The sequence below is a fragment of the Etheostoma cragini genome, chromosome 8 (genome assembly GCF_013103735.1).
Source record: "Etheostoma cragini isolate CJK2018 chromosome 8, CSU_Ecrag_1.0, whole genome shotgun sequence".
Classification (NCBI taxonomy): domain Eukaryota; kingdom Metazoa; phylum Chordata; class Actinopteri; order Perciformes; family Percidae; genus Etheostoma; species Etheostoma cragini.
This window is the reverse complement of record NC_048414.1, coordinates 16,337,583-16,363,634: the sequence shown is the minus strand read 5'-3', so window position 1 is coordinate 16,363,634 and position 26,052 is coordinate 16,337,583. Positions and strand designations below refer to the sequence as shown.

The 26,052-nt window shown below is 38.5% G+C and overlaps 1 protein-coding gene across 3 annotated transcripts in view; it reads right to left on the bottom strand.

Annotated features, from left to right (window-relative positions):
* Nucleotides 1–10,706: 10,706 nt before the first annotated feature.
* Nucleotides 10,707–26,052, bottom strand: part of kcnq1.2 (potassium voltage-gated channel, KQT-like subfamily, member 1.2) — a 189,486-nt gene continuing 174,140 nt past the window's right edge. For all 3 annotated transcript variants that reach the window (XM_034879092.1, XM_034879094.1, XM_034879093.1), the window contains one exon: nucleotides 10,707–12,708. In XM_034879092.1, coding sequence (XP_034734983.1) covers nucleotides 12,574–12,708 — 135 coding nt within the window. In that variant the 3' untranslated portion in view covers nucleotides 10,707–12,573. The remainder of the gene's footprint in view (nucleotides 12,709–26,052) is intronic.

Sequence of the window (26,052 nt, the reverse complement as noted above, 5' to 3'; positions counted from 1 at the left end):
CTTGAAAAATGGATTTTGAAATCAATGAGACTGCTTGTTTAAATAAAGCAAAACTATAAAACATTTGTGTAAAACTACAGCATACCTGCAACTAATTATTAGTAATATTTTTTTTATGAATTAAGAAGTTGTTTCTTTGAATAAATCAATTATGCACTTAATCTATAAAGTGGGGGGGTTGTCTGCGTGTGTATGTGTGTGTTACTGTAGTGATAGCAGTTCACCGTGCTGAAGACAGCCCTTTATGGAAAGTCAAATTGTGTTTCTGTGACTTTCAAACGTATGTCCTCTGTTATATCTGCATATCCCTACATATTAATTTGAACTAATGCATGACCAGATGTCGCTCTTCTCTGAAATCGTTTGTCATTTGTGTTGCATAACGTCATGCATAATGTGCTGTGACTGTGTAAAAGCTAGCAGAGAATCTTTTCCACACTAATGATGATGACAGCGCATGGGTGTGTTAGGATGTGATGTTTATTTGACATAAAGCAATTTCTTTCCATATAATGCAACTTTTTCTAACATTTGCAGAAGTGTATTTGGCAATATTTCCAGTTAGTCAAAATACATCTTACAACACTGACATCAAATTACATCCCATCCACCGTGCCGGTCTAAACCAATGACAAGGGAACGCTGTCGGTTAAAATGACACAGAATGGAAAATTGTCTTCAGCGTTGTTTTGGATCCGTACCAGAAATGCATCAACTTTCCACTTTTCAAAAGCAATAAATTGGGCCACATAATACACCCTGACTTCACTCTAACTTGCCATTTTTTTGTCTTGCTTCTGCTGCCCTCATCAGGAGGCTCGTGGGGCCTCCGCGCTGTAGGGTCTTCAGTTCTGGTGTTGAAAAGATTCGTGCCATGAGAATGAGTGAACATGTTCTCCAACACAGGGCTTGATGAGAAAAGCAGACTTTTCACCATATGAAACCTACCTCTTCTTTTGGACAGCCGTGGATGTGGTCCATTGGCTCCCTAATATTACATTCTTCACTCTGTTTTCAATTTTCACTCACTGCAGATTACTGTGTTGCTGGTTTGGGGATTTTGAGCTTCTTTGTTGTGCACATTTTTCAAAGAGGAGGAAGGGTATTCCATTTTAAGATGGATCTGCTTCTACACACATAGGACCTGTCACTCTACTCGTTCAGTTAATTAAAACTACTGTAAATAACTGACAAGACAGAGGTTGATCTGGATTTTGATAGTGGTTGATGGTTAAATATAAATCTGTGTTAACCGTATCTCCTCATCATTCTGAAAACTCTGTCTTCATTCACTTCTAAGTATTTGTGTTGTGTGTAATAAAAAGTGTGTAATAGTGAAACCTTGTTACACAGAACTGCATGGCTAGTTTTTCTAGTAATCCTTAGGCCTTGTGTTCATGCTGTTTTCACTTCCCTTTTCTATTTCAAAATACTTTAACAAATCTAAACATAACACCGGACTGACGTTCAAAGCTTGTACAGTATATAATTTCTGTGTTGTTTTGAAATCACGCCCCCCACAGTAGCTCTGCGGTGCAGCTGTCCACCATGCCTAACATTCTGCCTCGGCGGGCCAAACCCCGGCGCACCACTGAAGTCCTTCCAGTGAATAGCCAGGAATTCTCTCCCTGTCTGGGGGAAAAGTCCCCAATAGTATGACCTATATAGGATGCCCCCAGCTTTCCTTCGCCTACAAGCAATACATTAGCAGCAGTCTCACTCAACATCCAGCCCAGGGTGGGGTTCCGAGGGCTGGCTGACCCAGCTCAGACAGATCTGATTGGTGCTGGTTTCGTGCTGTTGCTCTTGGATGCGGAGGTTTCCTCTGGTCACTGAGAGAGACGGGGCATGGTGAGCCGCGGACAAATGGCTGATGGAAATCTCGTAAGGACAAAGGTCACGAGGGGTCAACCTAACCTCCTGGCCTCTGGTTGGTTTAATATCCCATGGGGTGATGTCGCCCTGCTCAGACCAAACAAAGAATGGGTTAAAAGGTGTACTGTATGTGTATTGCTGTTGTGAAAGGCTGAACAGTAAACCAATTTTATGAGTTGGGGATAAGGGGGCGCAGAGGGCCCTAAAAAAAAAGACAGGGTTCATTTAGTTGAGAGACTTTGTTGCAGATATGGAAAGATTTATCCTACACATGCATGACAAGAAATGCACAGAGTCTTCGGAGATTAGACTCCATCGTTACAAAGTAATTTTTAACGGGGTAGAGAAACAAGACATGTCCCCCGATGGAGCCCGGAGACCACACTGAAGGAGTCAACGGAGCGTTCTGCTGGAGGAGGACCTGCGGTGACGGTGACCGGAGGTGGAAGGGGTGGAGGAGGGTTGCACTCTTCGCCTGAAATGACCACTAACTGCAGTAGAGAGAGAAACAGATTGAAAGCAGGGATGTAATGCTGTGATTGGACCATGCATTTCAGGGCCAATTTGGGTTGGTTTACTGAAAAGTGACTGCCTCCAAACAACTGACTAGTTTAAGGAAGAGGAAGAGTGACTGAACTTATTGGAAGTCTTCCTGAAAGAAGTTACGCCGAGCTTCATTTCCCACAAGTAAACCATGGAAACCAAATCAATATTTAACCAATGAGAAGGCTTAACTGTGATTTTGACATCTAAGAGGTGTTGTGAGGCGTAAAGTAAATGGCTGTGACTCATGTCTCTTATTACCTGCTTTCGTAACAAACTGCCTACACACCATAATCATATTATTCATAACATTATTCTTCCAATCAACTCCCTTATAGTTTCTGTATGAGCTGATGTTTCTTTTTGGTAGCACATTACTACTTGCCTCTTGGATCACAGGTATGTGTGTATTGGGTGTTTTATGATGGGTTTGAGTCAGACTATGCCAATTAGAATAAACCGGTCTATTTTCTGATTGAAGTCCAAAAATGTGAATAACAAATATTCTATGGTAAAGAAGTGTGGGGGAGGGCAAGCAGCGGCAACAACTGTCCTCTAAACAACTGCTGGCCTCAGCTATTTAGGGACAACTCCTGACAGAGTGGCTGGCATCAGCTGCTGCTGACATTGTTTGTCACAATCTTGGTTGATACACACACACACACATACACACACACACACACACACACACACACACACACACACACACACACACACACCTGTTGACCCATATCTGCTTTCATATAGCACTGCTGGGCCCCTACATGCCTGGGCCTCTCTGGACAGGTGGCCCCCAAGCGCTCCCATGGTGGGCAGGCACGGCATCACAGCCTGATAACTACCACCCGTTCACCGGCCACAGCCCTCCAGCTGAGCCTGCTTTCTGTTTTTGTAGGGCGCAACAAGAATTATGTGTCTCCTTATAAGGGCAAACCATTGTGCAGTCTGGCCCTGTCACATAGGTCTACACAGATTTGACACAACATTTGCTCCTCAGCGAATCATGTTTTCATAACCATACCTTTACTAAATGAGCAAACACATGCACTCTTGAACTGTGTTTCTCTTGAGATGAACTGTATAAAATGACAAAATACGCAAAATGATATCAAATTAAAGCATTTCAGTATATATATATAAATATATAAATAACTAGGAGAGTGATTCTCAAAGTGGCATCTTTGGCAGGAGCGGGGGGGATGCAAAATCACGGAAGGCTTGTATCATGTGGCTTTGCCCGACAGTTTTGTTGTCATAACTAAGAATTCCTTTTTTCGGAATGCTATACTATGACTTTTTTTGATATACTAAGACTTTTTATCTCTTTTTTCTGCTACATGATAATTTTTGAGATAATACACTAACTACCCTTCTGAAAAAGAGTAATTACCCTTCTGAAAAAGAGTAATTACCCTTCTGAAAAAGAGTAGTTACCCTTATGAAAAAGGGTAACTAATCACTTTTTACTCTTTCAAAAACAGTAACTACCCTTTTTGTGTACCTCATTGTAAAGTTTTAGCAGTACACCTCTATTTATGGGGGCCTTATTAGTTTTTCAACATACTATGCTGCAACTTTTTTATCAATTATTTCAACATACTACACTATGACTTTTATCACTTTTTTCAACATAGTATACTATGAATTTTTTCCAGATGCTATGCTTTTTTTTTCTTCAAAATACTGTCCCATGACTTTTTTCAACATGCACATATGACTTTTAAACTTTTTTCGACTTTTTTTTGACTTTTTTATGATAATACTCTTTTTGTTTGTCAGGTCAGATAGCTCAGGGTGATAAGTGTAGCATTGGAAGACACAAGGCTGAGTGTTCAAATCTTATGTGGTTCAGTAATTTTTGAGGTCCAATATATTATGTGAAAGAGACAAATGTGCCAAAAATATGACCTTTCCTTTCAGGGATAGCTCAGGGTTGTAAGAGAATGATTGAAGACACAACATTGAGTGTTTAAATCTTGTATGTTTTTAAACACTTTTTTCAATATAACAGACTGTGGCCTTTTTCATCAATTTCTTCAACTATGTATTTTATCACTTTGTTTGAAATACTATACTTTGCCTTTTTCATTACTTTTTTACCTTACTATACAATGACTCTTGTCCCATTTATTTTCAACAAACAATACAATTACTTTTTTAATCACTTTTTTTGCTACACTGTGGCTTTTTTTAATCAATTTTTTCAACATACTGTACTATGTATTTCATCCCTTTTTTTGACATACTGCAGTATGAGTTTTGTTTTACTTTTTCGACAAGATATACTGTGACTTTATCACTTTTTTCAACATGTTATATTATGACTGTTGATATACTATACTGTGACTTTTTATCAATTTTTTCAACATACTATATAATTACTTTTGTTGACATATTAGACTATGTATTTTATCACTTTTTTTACATACTACACTGTGACTTTCTTTGACACACTATACTATGTATTTTATCCCTTTTTCTGAAATACTACACTTTCACTTTTTCAGCATACTATACAATGACTCTTGTCCCATTTCTTTTCAACAAAACAAACAATAAAATTACTTTTTTAATCACTTTTTTTGACAAACTATAGTATGACTTTTTCACCACTTTTTTTTGCGTACCATACTATGACTTTTTTGACATACTACACTTTGACTTTTTTTTAATCAATTTTGTCTACATACTATACTATGTTTTTTATCACTTCTTTAAACATGCTATGCTATAACGTTCTACTTACTTTTTACTTTTTATTAATTATTTTGAGATACTACACTATGACGTTTTAAGAATTTTTTTCGACATACTATACTATGACTTTGATGGGATATTATACTGTTTTTATACATGTTTTCAACATACTATACTATGACTTCTTATCACTTTTTCTACATACTATATACTATCCTTTTTTTAAGAAGTGTTATACTATGACTTTTTTTAACATACTATCCTATGACTTTTTATCACTTTTTCAACTTACACTGACTATGACTGTTTTTATACCACTTTTTTACATACTTTGACTTTTTTTATCACTTTTATCATAATTCTATACATACAGTATGTATGTACACAGTACATTGTATATAATATAGTACACATTATACTGTAACTTTATCACTTTTTTCCAAATGTTATACTATAACTGTTGATATACTATACTATGACTTTTTTATCAATTTTTTTCAACATACTATATAATTACGTTGTTGACATATTATACTATGTATTTTATCCCTTTTTTTACATACTACACTGTGACTTTTTTCGACACACTATACTATGTATTTTATCCCTTTTTCTGAAATACTACACTTTGACTTTTTTATCAGTTATTTCAGCATACTATACAATGACTCTTGTCCCATTTCTTTTCAACACACATTAAAATTACTTTTTTAATCACTTTTTTGACAAACTATAGTATGACTTTTCTACCACTTTTTTTGACATACTATACTAAGACTTATTTTGACATACTACTCTGTGACATTTTTTAATCAATTTTTTCAACATACTATACTATGTGTTTTATCACTTTTTTCAACATACTATGCTATGACATCCTTATTACTTTTTTGACACGTTATACTGTGACTTTATCAATTTATTCAACATGTTATACTCTGACTGTTGTAGATATAGTATACTCTGACTTTTAAAAAAAATGTCAACATACTATACAATGATTTTGGTTGACATACAATACTATGACTTTTTTATAACTTTTTTTTAACGTACCATACTATGACTTTTTCGACATACCACACTGTGACTTTTTTTAACCAATTTTTTCTACATACTATACTATTGTTTTTCATCACTTTTTGGCATACTATGCCATGACTTATTTTCACATTCTATACTATGACAATTTTTCAACATGGTATACTATGTCTTTACCACTTGGCCAACACACTATAATATGACCTTTTATTACTTTTTCAACATACTGTATTATGAATTTTGTCCAAATGCTATACTGACTTTTTTTGACATACCTATGTCTTTTTAACTTTTTTTGTCATGCTGTATTATGCTGTACTTTTTGGACGTACGTTAGGATGACTTTTTTATGACAATACTTTTAGTCAGGTCAGATAGCTTACATTGAGAGGATTATGACTGGAAGACAGAAGATTGAGTGTTTGAATCTTAAATGTTTCAGTAAGTTTTGAGGGCCGCTATTGCATTTGAAAGAGACAAATGTGGCCAAAATATAACTTTTTCTGTCAGGTCAGATGGCTCAGGGTGGTTAGAGAATCATTGAAGACCCAAGGTTGGGTGTTCAAATCTTACAAGTTTGTTTTGCGGGCCAAGCTGCTACGTGACAGAGAAAAATGTGTCAAAAACGTGAGTGAGTGTGTCAGGTCACATAGCTTAGGGTGATAAGAGTGTGATTGGAAAACAGAAGGTTAAGTGTTTAAACTGTATCATTCATCAAGTAGTGTAGTGCCTTTTTTATACATACAATACTGTGTATTTTAATCACTTTTTTTTTTACATACTATACAATAACCTTTTCATCACTTTTTTTGACAAACTATAGTATGACTTTTTCACCACTTTTTTTTGCGTACCATACTATGACTTTTTCGACATACTACACTTTGACTTTTTTTTAATCAATTTTTTCTACATACTATACTATGTTTTTTTATCACTTTTTTAAACATGCTATGCTATAACGTTCTACTTACTTTTTACTTCTTATTAATTATTTTGATACACTACACTATGACGTTTTAAGACTTTTTTCAACATACTATACTATGACTTTGATGGGATATTGTACTGTTTTTATACATGTTTTTAACATACTATCCTATGACTTTTTATCACTTTTTCAACATACACTGACTATGGCTGTTTTTATATAAATTTTTTACATACTTTATGACTTTTTTATGACTTTTTAAACATGCCATGCTATGACGTTCTAATTACTTTTTCGACATTTTATACCCTGTATTTTAATCACTTTTTTACATACTATACAATAACTTTTTCATTGTTTTTTTCAACAAACTATACAATGACTGTTTTTTATCAATTTTTGGACATACTATACTATGACTTTTTTATCACTTTTTTAAACATGCTATGCTATAATGTTATTTCTTTTTCTACATACATCTACATGACTTTTTTGATCACTTTAGTCAACATACTATACTATTACTTTTTATAAACTATTTTGATACACTACACTATGACGTTTTAAGACTTTTTGACATACTATACTATGACTTTGATGGGATACTATACTATTTTTTAAATAAATTTCAACATACTATACTATGAATTTTTGTCGACTATACTATGACATTTTTATGACTTTTTTACCACTTTTTTCAACATACTATACTATGACTTTTTATCATTTTTTCCAACATACTATACAATTAGTTTTATCGACATTCTATACTATAACTTTTTAGAACTTTAGACATACTATACTATGAATTTTTAACCAATTTTTTCGGAATACAATACTGTGCTTTTTTCAACATGCTATACTCTGACTTTTTTATCACTTTTTTGACATACTATGCTATGACTTTTTAAACACTTTTTTTAGAATACTATACTGTACTTTTTTTGACATGCTATACCACAACTTTTCCTCATACTACACTATGACTTTTTTATTACTTTTTTTGACATACTATGCTATGAGTATTTAAACACTTTTTCGTCATACTATTACCTACATTTGGCTTATGTGGATTGTTTTCTCTTAAGTAACAAATAATAATGTATGAAGTTGTAATACTTAGTTCCGACTGACAAATGAGCGCCCAGTGCCAGTTCTACTTGGTGAAGACGGACAATCACACTTTAGATCGGGATTTGGCACCAATTAGGCTGGGAAAAAAAAAACGCTTCCCGACACAAAGATGTTTATAAACCACAGCGATGAGCTAAGCTTGTATATTTAAATACTAGGGCTCGAACTATATGCTTTTGTCCCAATTCCATCTTTCAGGATGCATGAGTGCCAATTTGATGTGTATTGTGATAGCATTGAGTGAACACTTCTAGAGACAACATGTCATGAGACCTTTCTGAATAATATTTTTTTCTGAAAAAGAATGCACATCCTATTTAAGTCAGTCAGTCAGACAATGCCCCCCACTATACTATGACTTTATTAAGTACGTTAATAAAAACGTACAGAAGGTTGAGTCTTTGAATCTTATAGGTTTCATTAAGTTTTGAGGTCCAATATACTTTGTGAAAAAGACAAATCTTCTGAAAAAATCAACTTTGTTTCAGGTTAGCTAAGGGTTTACAGGAATGAAGAATTTAAATAGAAGAGAAAAGTTGTGAGAGACTGGTAGTCTAAAGGTTGTGTTACAGTCAGTCTCTTTCCAAACTGTTTGTTTTGGAGAGATACATGCAGTTTTTGTCATTTACTATGACTCTTTCCCACTTTATTTCAACATACTATTACTTTTATATCATTTTTTTATGATATACTATAATACTATTCTATGAATACTATATTTTGAATTTCGTTTTCCACTTTTTTTTCAACATACTATAATATGACTTTTTGCACAAAAAAAAATTACATAATATTCTATGACTTTTTTGACATACTATACTATGACTTGTTTGTTCCTTTATTCAACATACTATGCTATTCATTTTTATCACTTTTTCAACATACTATGCCTTTTTATGGTATGGGGAAGGGTATGTGATGATGTGGACTATTTAAATTCCAAAGGCCAACTTTATCAAGATGCATAGTATCTGGATCCATGAAATAACTGGCCTTTAAAAATATAAATCTGCTTCTATGGGAATTTAACATAGAGGTGAGTATACTTATGCCCCCTTTATTTTAAGGAAAAACATTTATTTATGTACAAAACATTATTCATTCACAAAGAAAGTTGGTGTCCGTAAAGGTTGGATTTTCCTAATTTTTTAATAAGGCATTAAGACCAATTTCCAAAAATAATTTTTTTATTCCTCTTCTTAGTCAACTTTAGCATGGGTTCATAAACTTATGAGCAAAACTGTACTGTATATATTTGCAACAGCAAAGGGATTTCAAAGAAATGCATGTTGAGTTCATTATTATCTAATGAAATACAAGTAATACTAAAAGGTCATGTATTTTTAAATTGGTATTTTAGCACTATGTCGGCTGACTATTTTCTTCATTGTATGTAAGATGTATAAGTACCACATTATAAGCTTTCTATGTTCTACTATCCTATTTACATCAGCATAAAGATGTTCTGTTCTATTCTAAGCGTGGTTTAGGTGGTAGGATCAAAGAGGGCATGGAAGATCAACAACGCTCAGAGAGTCTAGCGTTTTATGACCTAGCATGAGTTCCTCCTCTGCACAGATGAGATTGCCAAGTTTCACTGTCCAGCATCTGTGACAGTGTGCCCCTTATATTCTCCTTTTAACTGCTTCCTCAGATCCTCTTTTAGGTTGTGCTCCTGTGTACTTCTGAGATCAAACTGTCTTTTGAAGTAGGAATCTCTCTCTTCTCTCTAGTCTAGTCTTGAGATGAAAGAGGAACACGGAGTGACAGAGTGGCCTCTGCAGACGGAGTTAGCCATGGGGTCTCTCTTTCTTCCCTCTCTTTCTCTCTCTCCCTGCCAAAATCCCCCAGCAGTGATAGAAACCAGAGGGGGACAAAAGGCGGCGTTGCACTGTGGCCCTCTGGCCCATGTAGTCTCTCAGGCTAATTGAAAATGGCTTTGCTCTCCTCTTTGCTCTCTTCTATAGCTCACTTATGTGGCTGCTGTCCGCCTCCCGCCTCTCCTACTTCTCCCTCGCTGTCCACCCCTCCCCCGGGGACGACCCTCCCTCCTTCCTCCCCTCTCTCTCTCTCTCTCGGCGCTGGAGCATGCTGATCTTGGGACATCCCCAGTATTTTTTGGCCTTTGAAGGCAAACATAATTGAGTGGTAATATGAGACATATTCTCTTTTCCTCTGCATGCCTCGCCCAATGGGTTATGGAATATTGAAGTTCAAAAGAGGTGTGGTGAAAGTGTTATTTTTTCTTTTTCTTTCCTCATTGTGGTGATTGAAGTGTGAAAGGAATTTAGTTGAAAGAGGAGTTGAGGAGATTTAATTTGGATGGAAAACCCGGCCCATGGTTTAACTTGACCCAGCTCGGCTTGAGATTTGAACAAACGGCCCCTGACAAACTATAAGACAGGTTTCACCCTCCAACGAAAGCAAATTATGGAATAGATGAGCTGGTGATCAAATTCCCCCGAAGCCAAGAGAGCAGGCCAAAGCATAATGAAATGGAGTTTTATTATTTACAGCAGAACTACAGTGCAGAGGGTGTGTGTGAATATCATTTACAATCATTTCCATCCATCTGTACAACAGGAGCCTTACTCTTTGTGTTTCTCACCGTTCCAACAAGCACACATGTTCCATGTTGATCTTTCCACATGATAATAAATAAAATACAATAAGGCAATGTTTCTATTTACAACTCTTATAAACTGTACAGGAGAATAGACAGGCAGATTTCTAGCAAGGTCTGTCACAAAATTAGAGTGCCTTTAAAATACAACCATTTTATTTAATGCAAGATGAATAGTAGCTTTTTTATTAACACTGCAAAAAATGAAATTATGTACTAGTGCAGAGAGAAGGCCTGTCCTCTGTCCCCTTCCCTTGTTCACCCCACTTTTGTGTGTACATCCGTCTCTTTAGGAATGTGCATACTATAATTATGGGAGGCCTTTCATACAGTAGCTTGATAGTTTAGTTATTTTCTATTTTCTACTTCCTACATGCCTTGGCATCTTGTCAGATAAATACTATAATTATGGGAACAAAGTGAGAGCATTGTCTTTTAATTTCAAACGTGTGCTCCCAGTGGTATCCTGATATTTCACACAGAATTAGTGCGCCTGCTCCTCAAAGCTTACTGTTTAAATTCTGCACATTTTCCGTGTTTCTTTTCATTAGTGGCTCACAGTGAGTAATATTCCCTTACCAGGAATTCAGCACTTAATTAGCTCTGCAGAGGAAAAAATAATCAGAGCTTTAATGGGGCAAATTTATTTCAAATTGCACACAGCAGCATGAGCCCCCTGAACAGGGTAATAGAGGATATTAGGCAGGGTGGAGTGAGTAGTGGTGCTGCTAAAACTGTTTGAGATTGATATACGCATGAAATCTCTCAGTGAAAATCTTGGCCCAAGCTAAGAGACCGTGCACTAACTTCGGACTGTATTTTTGTAACGCAGTACCAGACCCTGCATCTACAGTTTGGGTATTTTTATTAACTTCAATGTAGCTGTGAATCAGCACCAAGTAGCCACCCACCCCATACACCCTTCTAAAATTCAATTTCTTGTACTTCAGCCTTCTGGTCCCTAACACAGGGCAAAGTCAACAAATAGTCTGCCCTCCCCTCCTCGTGTTATCCGATCACTACTAACAAACACCCGCCGCAGCCTAAGTACAGTTAGGCTAGATGGACATAACCCTGTTGTGTACTGGGTGTGGATGGGGCCAGGATAATCAGAAGGATTTGATATATGCCTCTGCCATGGCCAGACTCTCAGTTTTGTCTGCGTCTTTGGGGAACTTGAGGGCGTTGATTGCATTACAACTTTATTACTGGGTTAGTTAGCTTTGGAATAATATTTGGAGTAGAGGAATGCAGCTCAGTGACAGGCCACACATAAATTACCATTATCTGAGTGTGATTATGAGCCTAATGTAAGGAAATAAATTAATGTGGCATGTCGCTGCTTGAATGACTGTGGGCTCACAATGCTGGTGTAGAGGAGAAAGTTACATTTAGACAACTATAAAAGACCCGAACACGGCCAACATTCATCAGAAGGAAGAGGCCCGTTACCTTCTTTATACACCATCTCATGAATCCCACTCTAAGTGGCCTCATGGCCCAGAGCAACGCAACGCCAAGTGGACAATTAGAAGTTGTTCTCTACTCAGTAGTCAAAAGTCAATGAGAAAATTCGGGATTGCAATGGAAGAGAGGAAGGGGTTTTTGGAAGACAGTCCCCTTATTATTTGCAGGCTAACCACTCATGTAGGGGGCTAGGCTGTTTACGTGAATCCTGGTCCTATAATCCTCCTGCGGCGACATCATACTAGGTGGGACCATCGCTCTGGCATCAGAGCTCCTCACCCATGCGTTTCTGGATGGTCACCCGGCGGATGGAGGGCTTGGACATCAGCTCCGGCTTGGGCGGAAACTGCTCCATCAGTATCCGCAGGACTGAGTCCAGTTTCCTGTCCATCTGGTGGACCTGGATTTAACACGATGACAAAAGACAAACAGGTTAAGTCAGCTGAATGCCTCCAGGATAAACACTCTGAACATAAGTACAGTGTAGACCTGCGTGAGGAAACAAACAAAGAAGGTCAGCTAGTTTGCGCTTTTGTTTCGTATCCATCTGCCTCTTTAATATAGTTGCAATCCCAATGACAGAGCAGTGCAGGGTATAATGACATGGTAGTCTGCCAGTCGCCGTCTACCTGCTAAAGCCACTCATTACAAAAGCTGTTGAGCCATATGATCCTTAAGTGGGCGGACAGACACACACACGCGCCGCTGATGTTTACATGCTTTCCCAACTGTAAACACAGGTGTGTCACTCAACAGAGACATCTCTCTAGAGATGACAGGGCGCAGCCAGCCTAACCGTGCTTAGAATACAGATGAGTGACTCCACCTGAGTGATAAAGGTAAACAGATAACAGACAGCCTGGTGACATTCAAATACAGTGAAGACATTGGCACATATACACACAAAGACACACTCGTGTACACACTCACAATCACAAAGGAAAACTAGCGCACACACTTACTGCACACATTTCTGCAACTTCAAAGAGATTTTTTACATCTTCAACGCCTTGGCCTTGGTTTTACCTTTGTACTTACCTTTTTCCCCTTGTGAAGTACTTACAGCACACACCCCCCCCCCCCCCCCCCCCCCCCCCCCCCACACACACACACACACAAACCAATATCCACTGATGGCTCCAATGGCTTCAAGAAACTAGGGAAAATGATAAAGATGGCGCTTCGTAAATCAAAGACTAAACAGCAAAGCACATCAAAGAGCAATAACATCTCACGCACCGTGCCGAACGGACAGATTCAGACTCCTGTCTCTACTAGACGCGATAGTGAACAACTCCGGACCAAATGCAGTATTTCTGGCAGGGCAAAGTCAGATAGTTAACATCAATGGCATTTTCATAGGCTTAAGGGCATGGCCCCTCTTTCTCCCCATCTTTTAGTGTGTGTGCCTGATGGCCTGGACATTTTTATGGCAGAGCTAGACATTAAGCAGCTATTATTGTTGTTGAAATATGCGCCATTATAACAAACATAAATCTGAAATATCAGAGTGTGTCACAGGAAAAAATGAAATCCCATCACAGCAAGCCAATGATCATAATGCATACATACTAAGCATTGTAAACATGTCTGAGATAAACTATGAATAATAAACAAATAAAAACAAATTAGTTTAGTTTTTTGGGGAGCGAAAATCTCTATTTCAAGTTTTTAGATGCGTCGCTTTTCTATATTTCCTGATTTGGAGTTTTGTGCATCTACAGTTAAAGATAACACAGATTGTGAACATATGGTAATGTTGAAGGCCATGTGCAAGTACACTGGCTGCTTGAAAGACTTGACTACAAGTATGTGACCTGCCATAACAAAACTATTTAGTAAAAAATGATAAGAAAAGAATTGCTTAATTTTCACATTTATTGCTGAGGTTGCCTGATATTTCACCATCCCCAGTGCCTTCCTCTGAAGTTTTACCATGACCTACATAGTTGTGTTAAGTAGACGAAGCACGCGCTGGGCCTGGATAAAGCTTAAAGAGTAATAGGCTATCATAAACATGTTGGGCAGTAATCTACAGACTTATCAACATTCTCGTTGAAGCTTAAAATGGATCAGGAATTCCTCCTGCTGTGTTTTCTGAAATGAGTGGCCCAGGGGACCCACAAAGAGACAAGAAAAACATTATTAGACAGGCGTGTTGCAAACACACATCACTTTTTTAATCACCACTGATTGTGTTTATATGTTGGCTTTGTAGCGATGTGTGTGTGTGAAAGATGCAAAGGCGAGAGGGAAGAGATTGTGCAAGTGCATGGGTATGGATGTGTTACTGCTGCTTGTGAGCCTGTATGCTGCAGTACATTTCCTTGTATGTGTTTCCATGTCTGGATGGAGGTAAAAGAAGATGGTGCAAGTGGGCGAAGTCGGAGAAAGACATTTCAAGTTCTTAGTTAGTGTTTATTGTTGCTGACTCAATTTACTGGTTATTTCTAAAGCTGCAGTTTTTACTTTGTCTGTTATGCAAACTACTTTAATTATGAGCTACAGTCAGTGTTGGTGACAGTGTACTTGTGACCACTTTTCCTCTTTGCTAAAATACTTTCTTACTGTGTTTTACATACTATACTGTATGATGTCATGATTTGTGAGACTTGAACCACAGATGATGAAGAAATTCTGGCAGTTACTATCTGTCTTTTTGTACCTATATGAGCAGAAATGACCGTGGCAGTTAGCCTAAACTGCTAAATGCTTCTATTTTGTATTTAAGTGTGGCCCATTTGTGTAGAGCTTTTAGAATTTTGTAATGTATATGCTGTTCTCTTAGTTGACATTTAGTGAGTAAGTATTGTATTTGGGAAAGGTTTTTGTTGTCTTGTTCATCCTGCATAGTGTGTAAAGCTGGAGTTGGGTGTCACCACTGCTGTGTCACATAAACACATGCGATCCGGTGACAGGTGATGCTCCAGCTGTCCCCGACCCTCCCTCTGACCACACACAACACATTGGACAGTCACAAGCAGGGCTGACACAGTCACAAACACCTGACACCAAGTGTCTTTTAAATATAGTTCCTTCATGTAAGTTAAGTTTTTCACTTTAGTCAATTCAAGATGTACACAGTATTTTTAAATAACAAAGTCGGTATGTGTGTGACATCCCTTTCATTCTCCACATTTTGAACTAACTGAATTAAATGTCCATGAGTATATTGTCTTTATCACCTGACAAAAGTAATATTTAAGATATTTAAGCATACAAATATTGAATGGATGTATTGTTTAATATTTAAATGGTCCTTAGTGAAAAATTCCCCTCTACAATTTCTGAAAGATGTTGGTGACATCTTTAAATCACTTGTTTTTTTTTTCCAAACAATGATGCATAACCCAAAGATATTCAATTTATATTGTTATAACACATAGAAAATCTTCAAAAATGGGAGATTAACACCAATCTAAAAGCATTAAAATATAAAATGCGTGAGATGGGCTGTGGAAACAAAAGGGATAGATAGTGATACATAGTGAATACAGCTTCATTCACCCAGACAGCTCTACCAGGCAAGATAGGCACATTATCTACAGTGTATTTGGTCTTTGACCTGTGTTCATGTACTTTCAGTCATTGCAGCGACCGGTGGAGACATGAATTACAGAGACAACGATGGGGAGGACACACAGCTCCTGTTCACACAGTAACACCCTTCCTGACCACTTTCCTGCCATCCCCTGGGGTTATTTGTCTGTTATCTGGTAACGTGGAACAAACACTCAAGTATACAAGTAGACAAACAAACACACATACAGTGTGTACACACGTCAAGACATTAAGTACGGTCACAGGGCTGTATGGGAGAGTGTAATAACGGAAAACTAACAAAAAGCTGAAGTGAGCTAACAACTGGGTGACACCACTGGGTAAAAAAAAAAATCATTATTAGCCAAACTGTCATAAGTCTAACGGACAGTTGGTCCTACAAAGTAACAACTTCATGTATTGTGTCAACAGCTGGTATAGGTAATATCTGGTGCTTAGAATATAATATAATATTTCCAACACACGCGTTAAAACCAAATTTACTTTACATTTTCATCATTCAATTTAAATTTTTCATTCATTCGTAGACACTAAAGCTGCAGCACAAAGAACATTAAAAGCATCAAGTATGAAAACAAGAACAGACAACAGCACACTTCAGACATACATTATATCATACATGCAGATATGACATGGGCTTGCTTTCTAGACCATAGTGGAGACTCACTACAAATGTTGCCAAGCATTGTTTAAATGCACACAACCGTTTTTCTTATGGTGCAAAAGATGTAAAACATTTTCAAGAGATGCATCCCATGTGTCAGGCTAGATTTCTGTTTATAAAAGGATACACAAGACAACAGTGGCTTGGGTTTGAATATTTACTCTACAGTAAGTAACGTATAGCTGTAATATAAGGTGTATAAATGCAAGGTGTTTCAAAGGAATATACACTGTCATACAGGATGAAAATCTAGATTTTCTTCTGACAGTAGAAGAAACTTAAGAGGAAAACCAGAGTTCAAGAGGTCAAATCTTCTCACCCTGTCTGTCTGATAAGGAGAGGCGTCTGCTTAACTATATGTCATTAATTCACACATAGTTATCCCGAGCTGGCCTGTGCAGCTAGAGCGATTCACACTGCCATCTGTTGGAGATTTATAAAGTCTGAAGAAAAGCTTAGGTTTGCTATCGCTGCATTGTCTAATTTGTGCAATAGTCTGCCATTGAAATAATTACTGACAAATGGAGACATGTCATGCAATAAGTATATGAGATACTGGATGAGGTAGACTGAGGGAGTTGTGCAATACCCTTGACATGTAATGAATGATAATTAGGTGTTGTGAAGTGGTGCGGCTTATTCAGCAGGGAGAACTACAATGCATAGTGCAGTACTGGCTGAATTTATAAACAGAACAGTCAATACAAAGACACCAAGCACGTAGGCAAAAAAAAAAAACACATTGACTCATGAAGACACATCTACCTTCCCTTGTTGCTCTCTCTTTGACTATCATCTTGAGGACTAAGAAATGAAAAGGAGAGAAAACAGAAAATACAAGAAGAGGAGAGGAGACAGAGGTGCAGGGCTGCCAAAAGGAAAGACTACCAGCTCCAGGAATGTCTTGGCATCTGTCGCAGACCAGGCTGTGCTATTCAACAAAACAAGATTCCTGTCATTGAAATGTTCTCAATCGCATGACACAATGGAGACATGGCTGGGACTGAAAGAGAGATAAGACGAGGGGAAAACAATTGCCCAGGTCACCGTCCTTGCATGCTGTAGCTAATGTGTAATGTGTTTACCCACCACAGTGGGCCACCTCAAAAGGCCTGGTGCCTCAACCTGTGTAACACCAGACAACTTCACAGGGTCCTTCTTTCTTTGTTATTGCTGAGTCTACTGACATGGCACTAGCATGAGTCACATAATGTGCATTCCAATTGGAAAGGAAAGTGTTTAATATCCCACTGAAACCTTTTGGATGACAAAGCAAGGTTTTAAAATGCTGTTATAGTAAAAAACTGAAAACTCTGTCCTTCACATTTGTATTAAAGTTCATATGCTTTGTTTTAAACTATCTTCTCTTATCTGAGCAAGACACATTGAAATGTAAGCAGAATAGAGCAATCGTGTTTATGTCTGTTGTGCAGACAAAAAACAAACAAGTAAACAAGTACAGTTTTATCTTCTAGAGCTAAACTGTTCTGATGCTATAATGGGAAATAATAAAGAAAGAACTAAATATCTTAATCAAAACTAAGAGCATATATTTGAAGGCTTACACATACTGTGTATGGAGATGTAACTAAAGAATCAGAGTTTGAGTTTTAAAAACTCTGAAATCTCTTGCTAAAAGATCTTTGTTAAATCTTTACATTGTTCTCCCCTGAACTGTTTTCAATCAACATTATATTAATGCTGCATATTTTTTATATAAACAAATGGGTCAACGGTAATACGGAAGAGAGTGAGACAGAGTGTTAGCATCTTTCAACTCATTTTATTTTATTTGAGGCCCCAACCTTTTTCTGTTTCACTCTCACCACTTGTTATAACCCTTTTCCAGCCAAAGCAGGCATCTGTTTCCAGCGAAAAAGCTCTGATAGACCCATCTTACGCCACCCGCCCGTCACTAAACTGGAACCAGGCAATAGCTCAAAGCACCAAAGGTTAACCTTATGATTTTTAAGGTGATTATATGTCAATGTTGTGTTTTAAAGCTTGTTCCGCTGCCCCCGAGTTACTAACAAAATCTATTAACATTGCTCTAAATACGTAATGGCATTTCAAACTCAAATGATGGATGCTCTCATTTCCTGTTTGTCAGCTGTTTTCTCAAACAGCCTATAAATTAAAGTTACTGCTGTGTTATATCAACTGGCAACAGCAGGCAGCAGATAAATGTATTCAAAATGTGGTGTTACAAATAAGGCATGTATGTGTAAATGTGTCTGATCTCCATTGATCCCCTGTACAGCTCTGCCAGAATGGCTGCCTGCTTGTTACACATCCACTCTCTCAGACACACACACACACACACACACACACACACACACACACACACACACACACACACACACACACACACACACACACACACACACACAACAGAGGTTGTACACACTGGTCCCACTGGTGGGCCAATGACAAGCTAGTATTACACAGAGGTCATCATTATCATCACTGTGACAGAGCTGCATGAATGGAGATGAGGGGTGAGGGGAGGGAGGGGGAGGAAGAGAGGGTAAAGGAAGAGGGAAATTTAAAAAAAGCCAGAACATAAGGAAAATAAATATGAAAGCAAGAAAAAAAAGGAAACTGGTGGCTTTTGTATCCAGGAGAGAGGGTTAAAGCACACACACACACACACACACACACACACACACACACACACACACACACATATACACACACACACACACGCCACATTCAACCAGGAAAGTCAGCTGGCCATTTCAAAATGATAAATCAAGGTTGTCAAGTGTGTCATCAAAACAAATAACTTTAGCATTGCTGCCCACAGGTTTATTTTCAGAACTTTAGGCAAAGAACAGTACACTCACCTCCTGAGAAGGAACATGTAAATGCATGTCATAGCACACCACCTTTTCATTCCTTGAGAGCTGTTTGACATTAGGCTGAAGTGCTTTTAGTTTGTGTACAGTCAGCAGGGTAGGAATTAGTTGGGGATGGGCATCATTTCAGGTAGACTGTGTCTCCTTCACTCACACACCATACATATCTGGCCAACAGGCCACAGCCAATTGGATGAATCCTTCACTCTTTCACTTTCTGACTTTAAATTGAGAAAACATGGCAGCTGTTCTGGAAACAGTATTAAAAACACCTAAAATTGTCACCAGTTTTTAAATATATGTAAGGAAAAGGAAAGGTAATGCTGTTGCACTACTACTCAATGATGCTTGTTTTTATGATTTTAAGAGTCTCGTCATTACCTGCTGAGCTCAGTTGATGCTCAGTGTATCTTTCACAGATCACATTTTGTTTCGATCGTTAACAAGCATCGATCAATACTGAAGTCACTTTCACAGAACTCTTTATACAGTCTGCATTACCAACATGCATATTGGTCCAACAGTCAATCTCACCTCCAAAATTCACTCAAACCACCAAAACACTCCATACATGTCTCAAAATAAGCTTGTCTAACCAAAACACTAGCAACAACACCTTCTCAAAATGCATACATCATCACCCATAACACACTAACCTTAAAAACACTAACAACAGGGAGCATTATATAGTCGTTAACTTTAATCTTTAAAGTGTTGTGTGAAGTTGAAGGATTTTTAACATGAATCAGTATTTCATTATAACATAAAAATAACACATTTTCACTTTGACTCTTCCAAATTATATATAACAAGAATATATCAGAAAGTTGTTTCACTCATCTCATTTGCTAATATACCATTTATTTTTTGTGCATTAAGTCATTTACTTGTGTGAACAAAAACCAAGTTGAAACCAAAAAACTACTTCCTAAAATTCCACAGCTGCAATGATAATTACAAAAGAACATCAACATGTATAGTATAATCAGTCATACTATACAGTACTGTGAGGGTTCTGTACATTATATACATATAATCATGTAGAAAATGCTTACGTAACTTTAACTGTCATATTGTAATATAAAACGCAACCCTTAAGATTATCTCGAGATGAGGGTTGGAATTTGCTTCAGAGACTTTTAGCTGGGGGAAAACGCACACTGTCTTGCTCTGTCCCTCTTCTCACAGCCTAAAAAGCAGCACAAGCTGGTCAATGTGCTCCAAAACGTTAAATGAAAACCTTGTAAAATCAAAAAGAAAAAGAAAACAACGTAAAAGAGATACAAACAGAAGAGGTGTATGATTGTTTTATAACAAACTTGCCAGCAGTTAAGAGAGGCCAGAGGAGGAGGTGGATGGATGGAAGGATGAAAGATGGAGGACAGAAAAGAGAGGAGGACAGTCAGTCAAACTCCAAAAGGCTCTGGTGGCCTTTATTACTGTAACAGTTTGTTTTTGCTGCCTTGTGAGACTGCTGACTCATCTTCTGGGCTCTTTCATATTTGAGTTGAGGGGGGGAGGGGGTTGTGTTTAGTTTCAGGGCCTGGACCATGATTAGGAAATGTGATAGCATCTTATTATTAATGTGTCCGTGTCACTGTGTGCGGCTTTCATTAAAGAGGGTAATGTGGGTAATGTGTTTGGGTTATATGTGCGTTTATATGAAGCTGCATGAATTTGAAGTGGGGTTGTTAGGAATTATTAGTTGTAAGTTTTTATTTCAGGGTGTGTGTGTGTGTATGTGGCTTTGTGTGTTTGAGTTTAAGCTTCCTGCTGTGGCCCTGATGTAAAATTCCTTGACTTTTCCAAGACTTTACATAACTAAATAAGGGCACCACCACGACCTTACAATGTTCTTCCTCTCTAATTCTTGTAATGTTTCTACAGCCTGGTTCCATACACATGGAGAAGAGGAGCTGAAAACCACCAGTTAATGCAATAAATGTTTGAAAATGTCAGTCTGGTATTTTCATGTGACCTATTTGTAAAACTTCCCCCAGAAGATTTAACTAATATCCTTGGATTTGCCATTTTTAAATGAACCTCTCAAAAGTTTGTGGTATTAAAGAAATTCCTGTATGCAATACTTACTTATTTGTGCAAATAAAGCTGTAAAGCAGCATTGTCAAAGTGTACATTCATAAGAGGTGAACTAGGGTCATGCTTTGCAAGTTGAGTGACAACGGGAAAGAGGGAGAGCGACAACAACAGACTGCGTTAATGTATCCTAAACCAACGTGTCAGCTGGACTCAAATTCACCAACCCAACGAGCAACCGACCCGCTTCACCAGCAGCCTCAGTGCCAGTTGGAAAACAGAGCTAGCCCGGATCAGATTTACCACAGCCCAGGCCGCTGCCAAAGAGAATGGATTCACTTTAACGCTGGCAGATACAATATGTTCTTTGTATTTGTAAAAGCAGGAGAAAGAGATGGACAGAGAGGGAGAGAAAGAGAGTAAGAAGAAATGAAGGTTTAAGCTGTATGGCAGCGGTGTGGATGGATTGGTTTTGGACTGCGAGAAGGAGAAGAAGGAGGGAATGAAAGAGGGAAATGGTGGTTATGTTTTAAAGAACAGGAAACCGAGTGAGAGCACCTGACACATGATAAGTATCAAGGTCTGCGCCACGTGCCACTAAACTGCAGCCAAAGCTCTTTTCTGCAGGGGTAGTGGTGATGGTGGTTAGGGGGGTGTGTACCAGCTAATCTCTCTTCTGAGTGGGTGCGCACTCAAAGCTGCTTTTGTTTCTGAGGGCTACTTTCACGAGGGCGTACAATCCCCCATGTCCACTCCTCCTCTACTTCTCTTTTTTTCCTTTTTATCTCTTTGTTGTTCAGAGCACACTTCTTCTCTCTGAAACACTGGGGGTGTTTTATTTGATTTACTTATCACTCTGTTTGGACATGACTGTGCGGCCGTGAGAGACAGAGAAAGTGTGTGTACATACGTGCATGCATCCCCATGTGGTAGTGCATGTCCGTGTGTGTCGACCCACATACGTACTTGTGGGGAAGCACTGGTGGTGTTTCATGTTGTAAGAAAGTTCAAATAAAAAAATAAAAAAAAAACATAAAAAGAAACAGCCCGAGAGACCCCTGGCTGTGGGAGAGGCTTTGATTTTGTGCGGAGGTACATGTTACGAAAAACAAAATAAATGTGCAGCCTAAACAAGCCAAAAGAGATGAATTATGGGAAATTGTAATTTTGTGTATGATTGCGTCCCATTATTCTTTAAATGTACGTGTAATTCTCCATCAGGTTGTTCTGCCTATACCTGTAACATAAAGGGTGAAGTGTTGTAAAAAGTTTGAACAAGTTGAGGAAATACAAAACAAACTCAAATGTCCAATCCCCTCCATGTGAAACCCATAAAACAAAACACCATCTATCCATAAACACTTAAGCTTCCTCCAACCAATTTCCAGGAAGCTGTCAACATACACAACTATTCTAGTCCTGTGACAAAATCAATAAAAGAACTCAAAATTGTTTTTTAGCACGGAAAGTCAAGTAAACACACTGGGGGTAAGAAGATAGGGAGAGAGGGAGACAGAGTGGAGGGGTGAGAGGAGAGGGTGGAGGGAATAAGCAGTTGCCCGATGGACCATTTGTCCTCAAGGGCAGCTGGACATGATCTGCTTCTAACTGGTCCCCAGTGTGGTGGCCCTCATGAGGACAGAACACGGCGTCAAACACTTCTTAACACTTTAATTTATGTTCACATAAAACAGCAGGACATAAACAGTAAACGACACAACAAATCCGTTGTCATCATGTTCCAACACATAGACATGAATACATAAATATAATGCAGACACACACGCACGCGCAGACCTCTTCTCTTGTAGTTACTATTTCAACACATCCAATGGAGCCAAACGCTAATATTTCTTCATTGTGGGCTCTAATGTGGGAAGATAAATTGGCGTCTCATGACTCAGCCAGGCCAGTTTGATTACATTCTCCGGTCTCCTTAGAGCTAATAAACAGCTTGGTGATGTGTCACCATTTCATCAGCAGGGCAGCAATGACTCAACAGGACAAAACTGTAGACTGCTGTGCTATGAATTACTCACACTCATGCACTGAAAAGAGAAATACTGACATGCACGTCCACATGCAGCACAAGAGTGGGGGTTTTGTGTTTAAATGTAATTTATCAGTCGTCTACACTACTGTGCATTATGTATATCTTTCTTCTGTTCTGAAAAAAAAAACTGGGTGCAGCTGTGCTGAAGTTATTAGTTCTGATACCAGAAAATGTTTATAATCACAAATTATGGTGTGTTTGAGCTCTATATTGAGAAGCAGTGTTAATAGACAAAACATGCTGTATCAGTAGTGTCAACAGGAAGCATCAACTCAGGTATTACTCATTACATTTTCCGAAGGATTATCCGAACTGTAAACCACGCAGCTACTTAGACATGACAGAGACTAGTTTCAATACATAATGTAAACAAGAGTTGTCTGGGTACAGTGGAGGGAATTACAAATAATGTGTGTATGTGTGTGTGTACGTGCACCTCTGCAAACGATTTTGAGTTTGCATCCAGGGTGTGATCTTGCATAGCGTTCACACAGGGGAGTCTTTATCACCCCCACCCCCCTTGTCTTCTCACTGCCAGCTGCCACAACCACCAAATTCCCCCACCCCCCCAACCCAAATACACACACATACATGCACCCCTCCAGTGCCAGGCTGTGGTGGCAGCCAGCGTGGCATCGTCAGTCTCCAGGGAGGTGCCATGTTACTACGGTCACTGCTGTAGGATGGCCACACTGTGGCTTTGTTCTCGTCATCAATAGGCCACTCAGCCTGATATTATAAATGACAAGGGGCGTGCCAGAACTTTGGTCTAGGTTCAGGGTGACTACTGAAATGGATACTAATGGCATCATGGTTTTTGAAAAAAAAAGAAAATACTTCCCTCAACAACACAGACAGTGCTGTTTTCTAACAAACTAAAATACGTACATATGATATAGATTAACATACATAGACATTGTTTTAATTCTATAGAAATATGACAAATGTTTCCCAATTATTATTTAGTCAATAGTGGAAAATGCATCCCAAAAGTTATGTTCTTTAAATTGCTTGTATTGTTTGCACAACAGTCCAACACCCACAATTTACAATTATATTAAAAAAGAAGAAACCATAACATAACATCAACAACATTTGACAAGCCAGAAACAGTAACTGTTTGCTGCTGCTGATGATCAACTACAATGTAAACAAGAGTTGTCTGGGTACAGTGGAGCGATGTGTAGCGTGTGTGTGTGTGAGTGTGTGTGTGTGTGTAGCCCAGACAGAGAGTATCCCCCATGCTCCCGCCAGCTGTCTGCCCTGCCCAGACAGTGGCCCTGCGCCTGGTGCCACGGCCCCAACACTGTGCCAGCTGATCCTTGGGCGCAGGAGTCAGCCTGACCCCAACCAACCCCCTTTCCTCCTTAAACCAGCATTGAAGCCATTATAGAGATTTGGGCAGATAGAGAGCCTTATTATACTAGATGACCACAGCTGGCCTCACACCCAGGCCAACAGAGAGAATGAGACAGTATAGTAAAGCAGGGAGAGACAAAACAAGAGAGAGAATAGACATATTGTCGCCCACTTGTCTGTTTCCAAATATAGCATCTTTCTCCATCCCACTCAGCTGCTTGTTTTTGTTATGGTGCAATTTTTCCTCATAAAGATTCGGACCTGAGACATGTTGGTCGAGAGCCTCGCTCGGTAGAGATGTTTGTTTGGCTTTTTTAAGGAGTGTTGTTTTGATGGTGTTTGCAATTGTCGGTGGGAAGCTGAGGAGGATGATTACGCAGACGGGAGACGTCTGGTTGGTTAGAGACACGCAATTGGTCAGAATGGCCGAGGAAACTGTGGAGAGGTCAAAGAGTCTATGGACCTCTCAGGAGTGGACTCATTTAATGATAAATTATAAAGAGCAGAATGTTAGAAAATCTGAATAAAACAGCTTTCTTGTGACATTACTAAATTCAGCTGGGATGACGCTGGACTTACTGTTTAACATTTACAGTGGACAGCAGACCAAAGCTGACCTGCCAGGCTCGGCAGACAAAACAAGACATGGAACTGATAAGGCCAGATGAAACTATTCCACTCATTTGGGCAGTTACTATGGCCTGCCTAATGTTCTCTGTTCACTACCTCTGCCTTGAAGCTGCTACTGTATTTGAGTGTGTTCTAGTGCACTGAAATTGGTTGAAAAAAGAATTAAATTGAAAGCAAGGCTGAAACAATAAAAACGTTTACTTGTTTATTACTTGGCTTTCATCCACAATGGACATTGGGGCTACTGCTTAAAGACATTGTCTGTATCCTCGGGGTATAGTAAATGTGTTGAATACAGTTTTACGTGCTAGCAGTCTCCTTCTTTGTTGGCACATTGATCAGCTGAGTTGTTTAAAACCATTAGCTGGACTTCTTTATCATGTCACCTTATAGCCCCATAGCAACAATAACATTATAGCCCCATAGCGCTACAAGATGGTGATGGTGAGTAAACTTATCAACTATAAAATACCATGCAAACAATAACATATCCTTAAATGATAATGGTGTCTAATTGGTGGCTCATTCATTGTTGTTTGTTTGTTGCTATCCAGATGCAGTTTGCTGCTTTAGTGCAGCCCT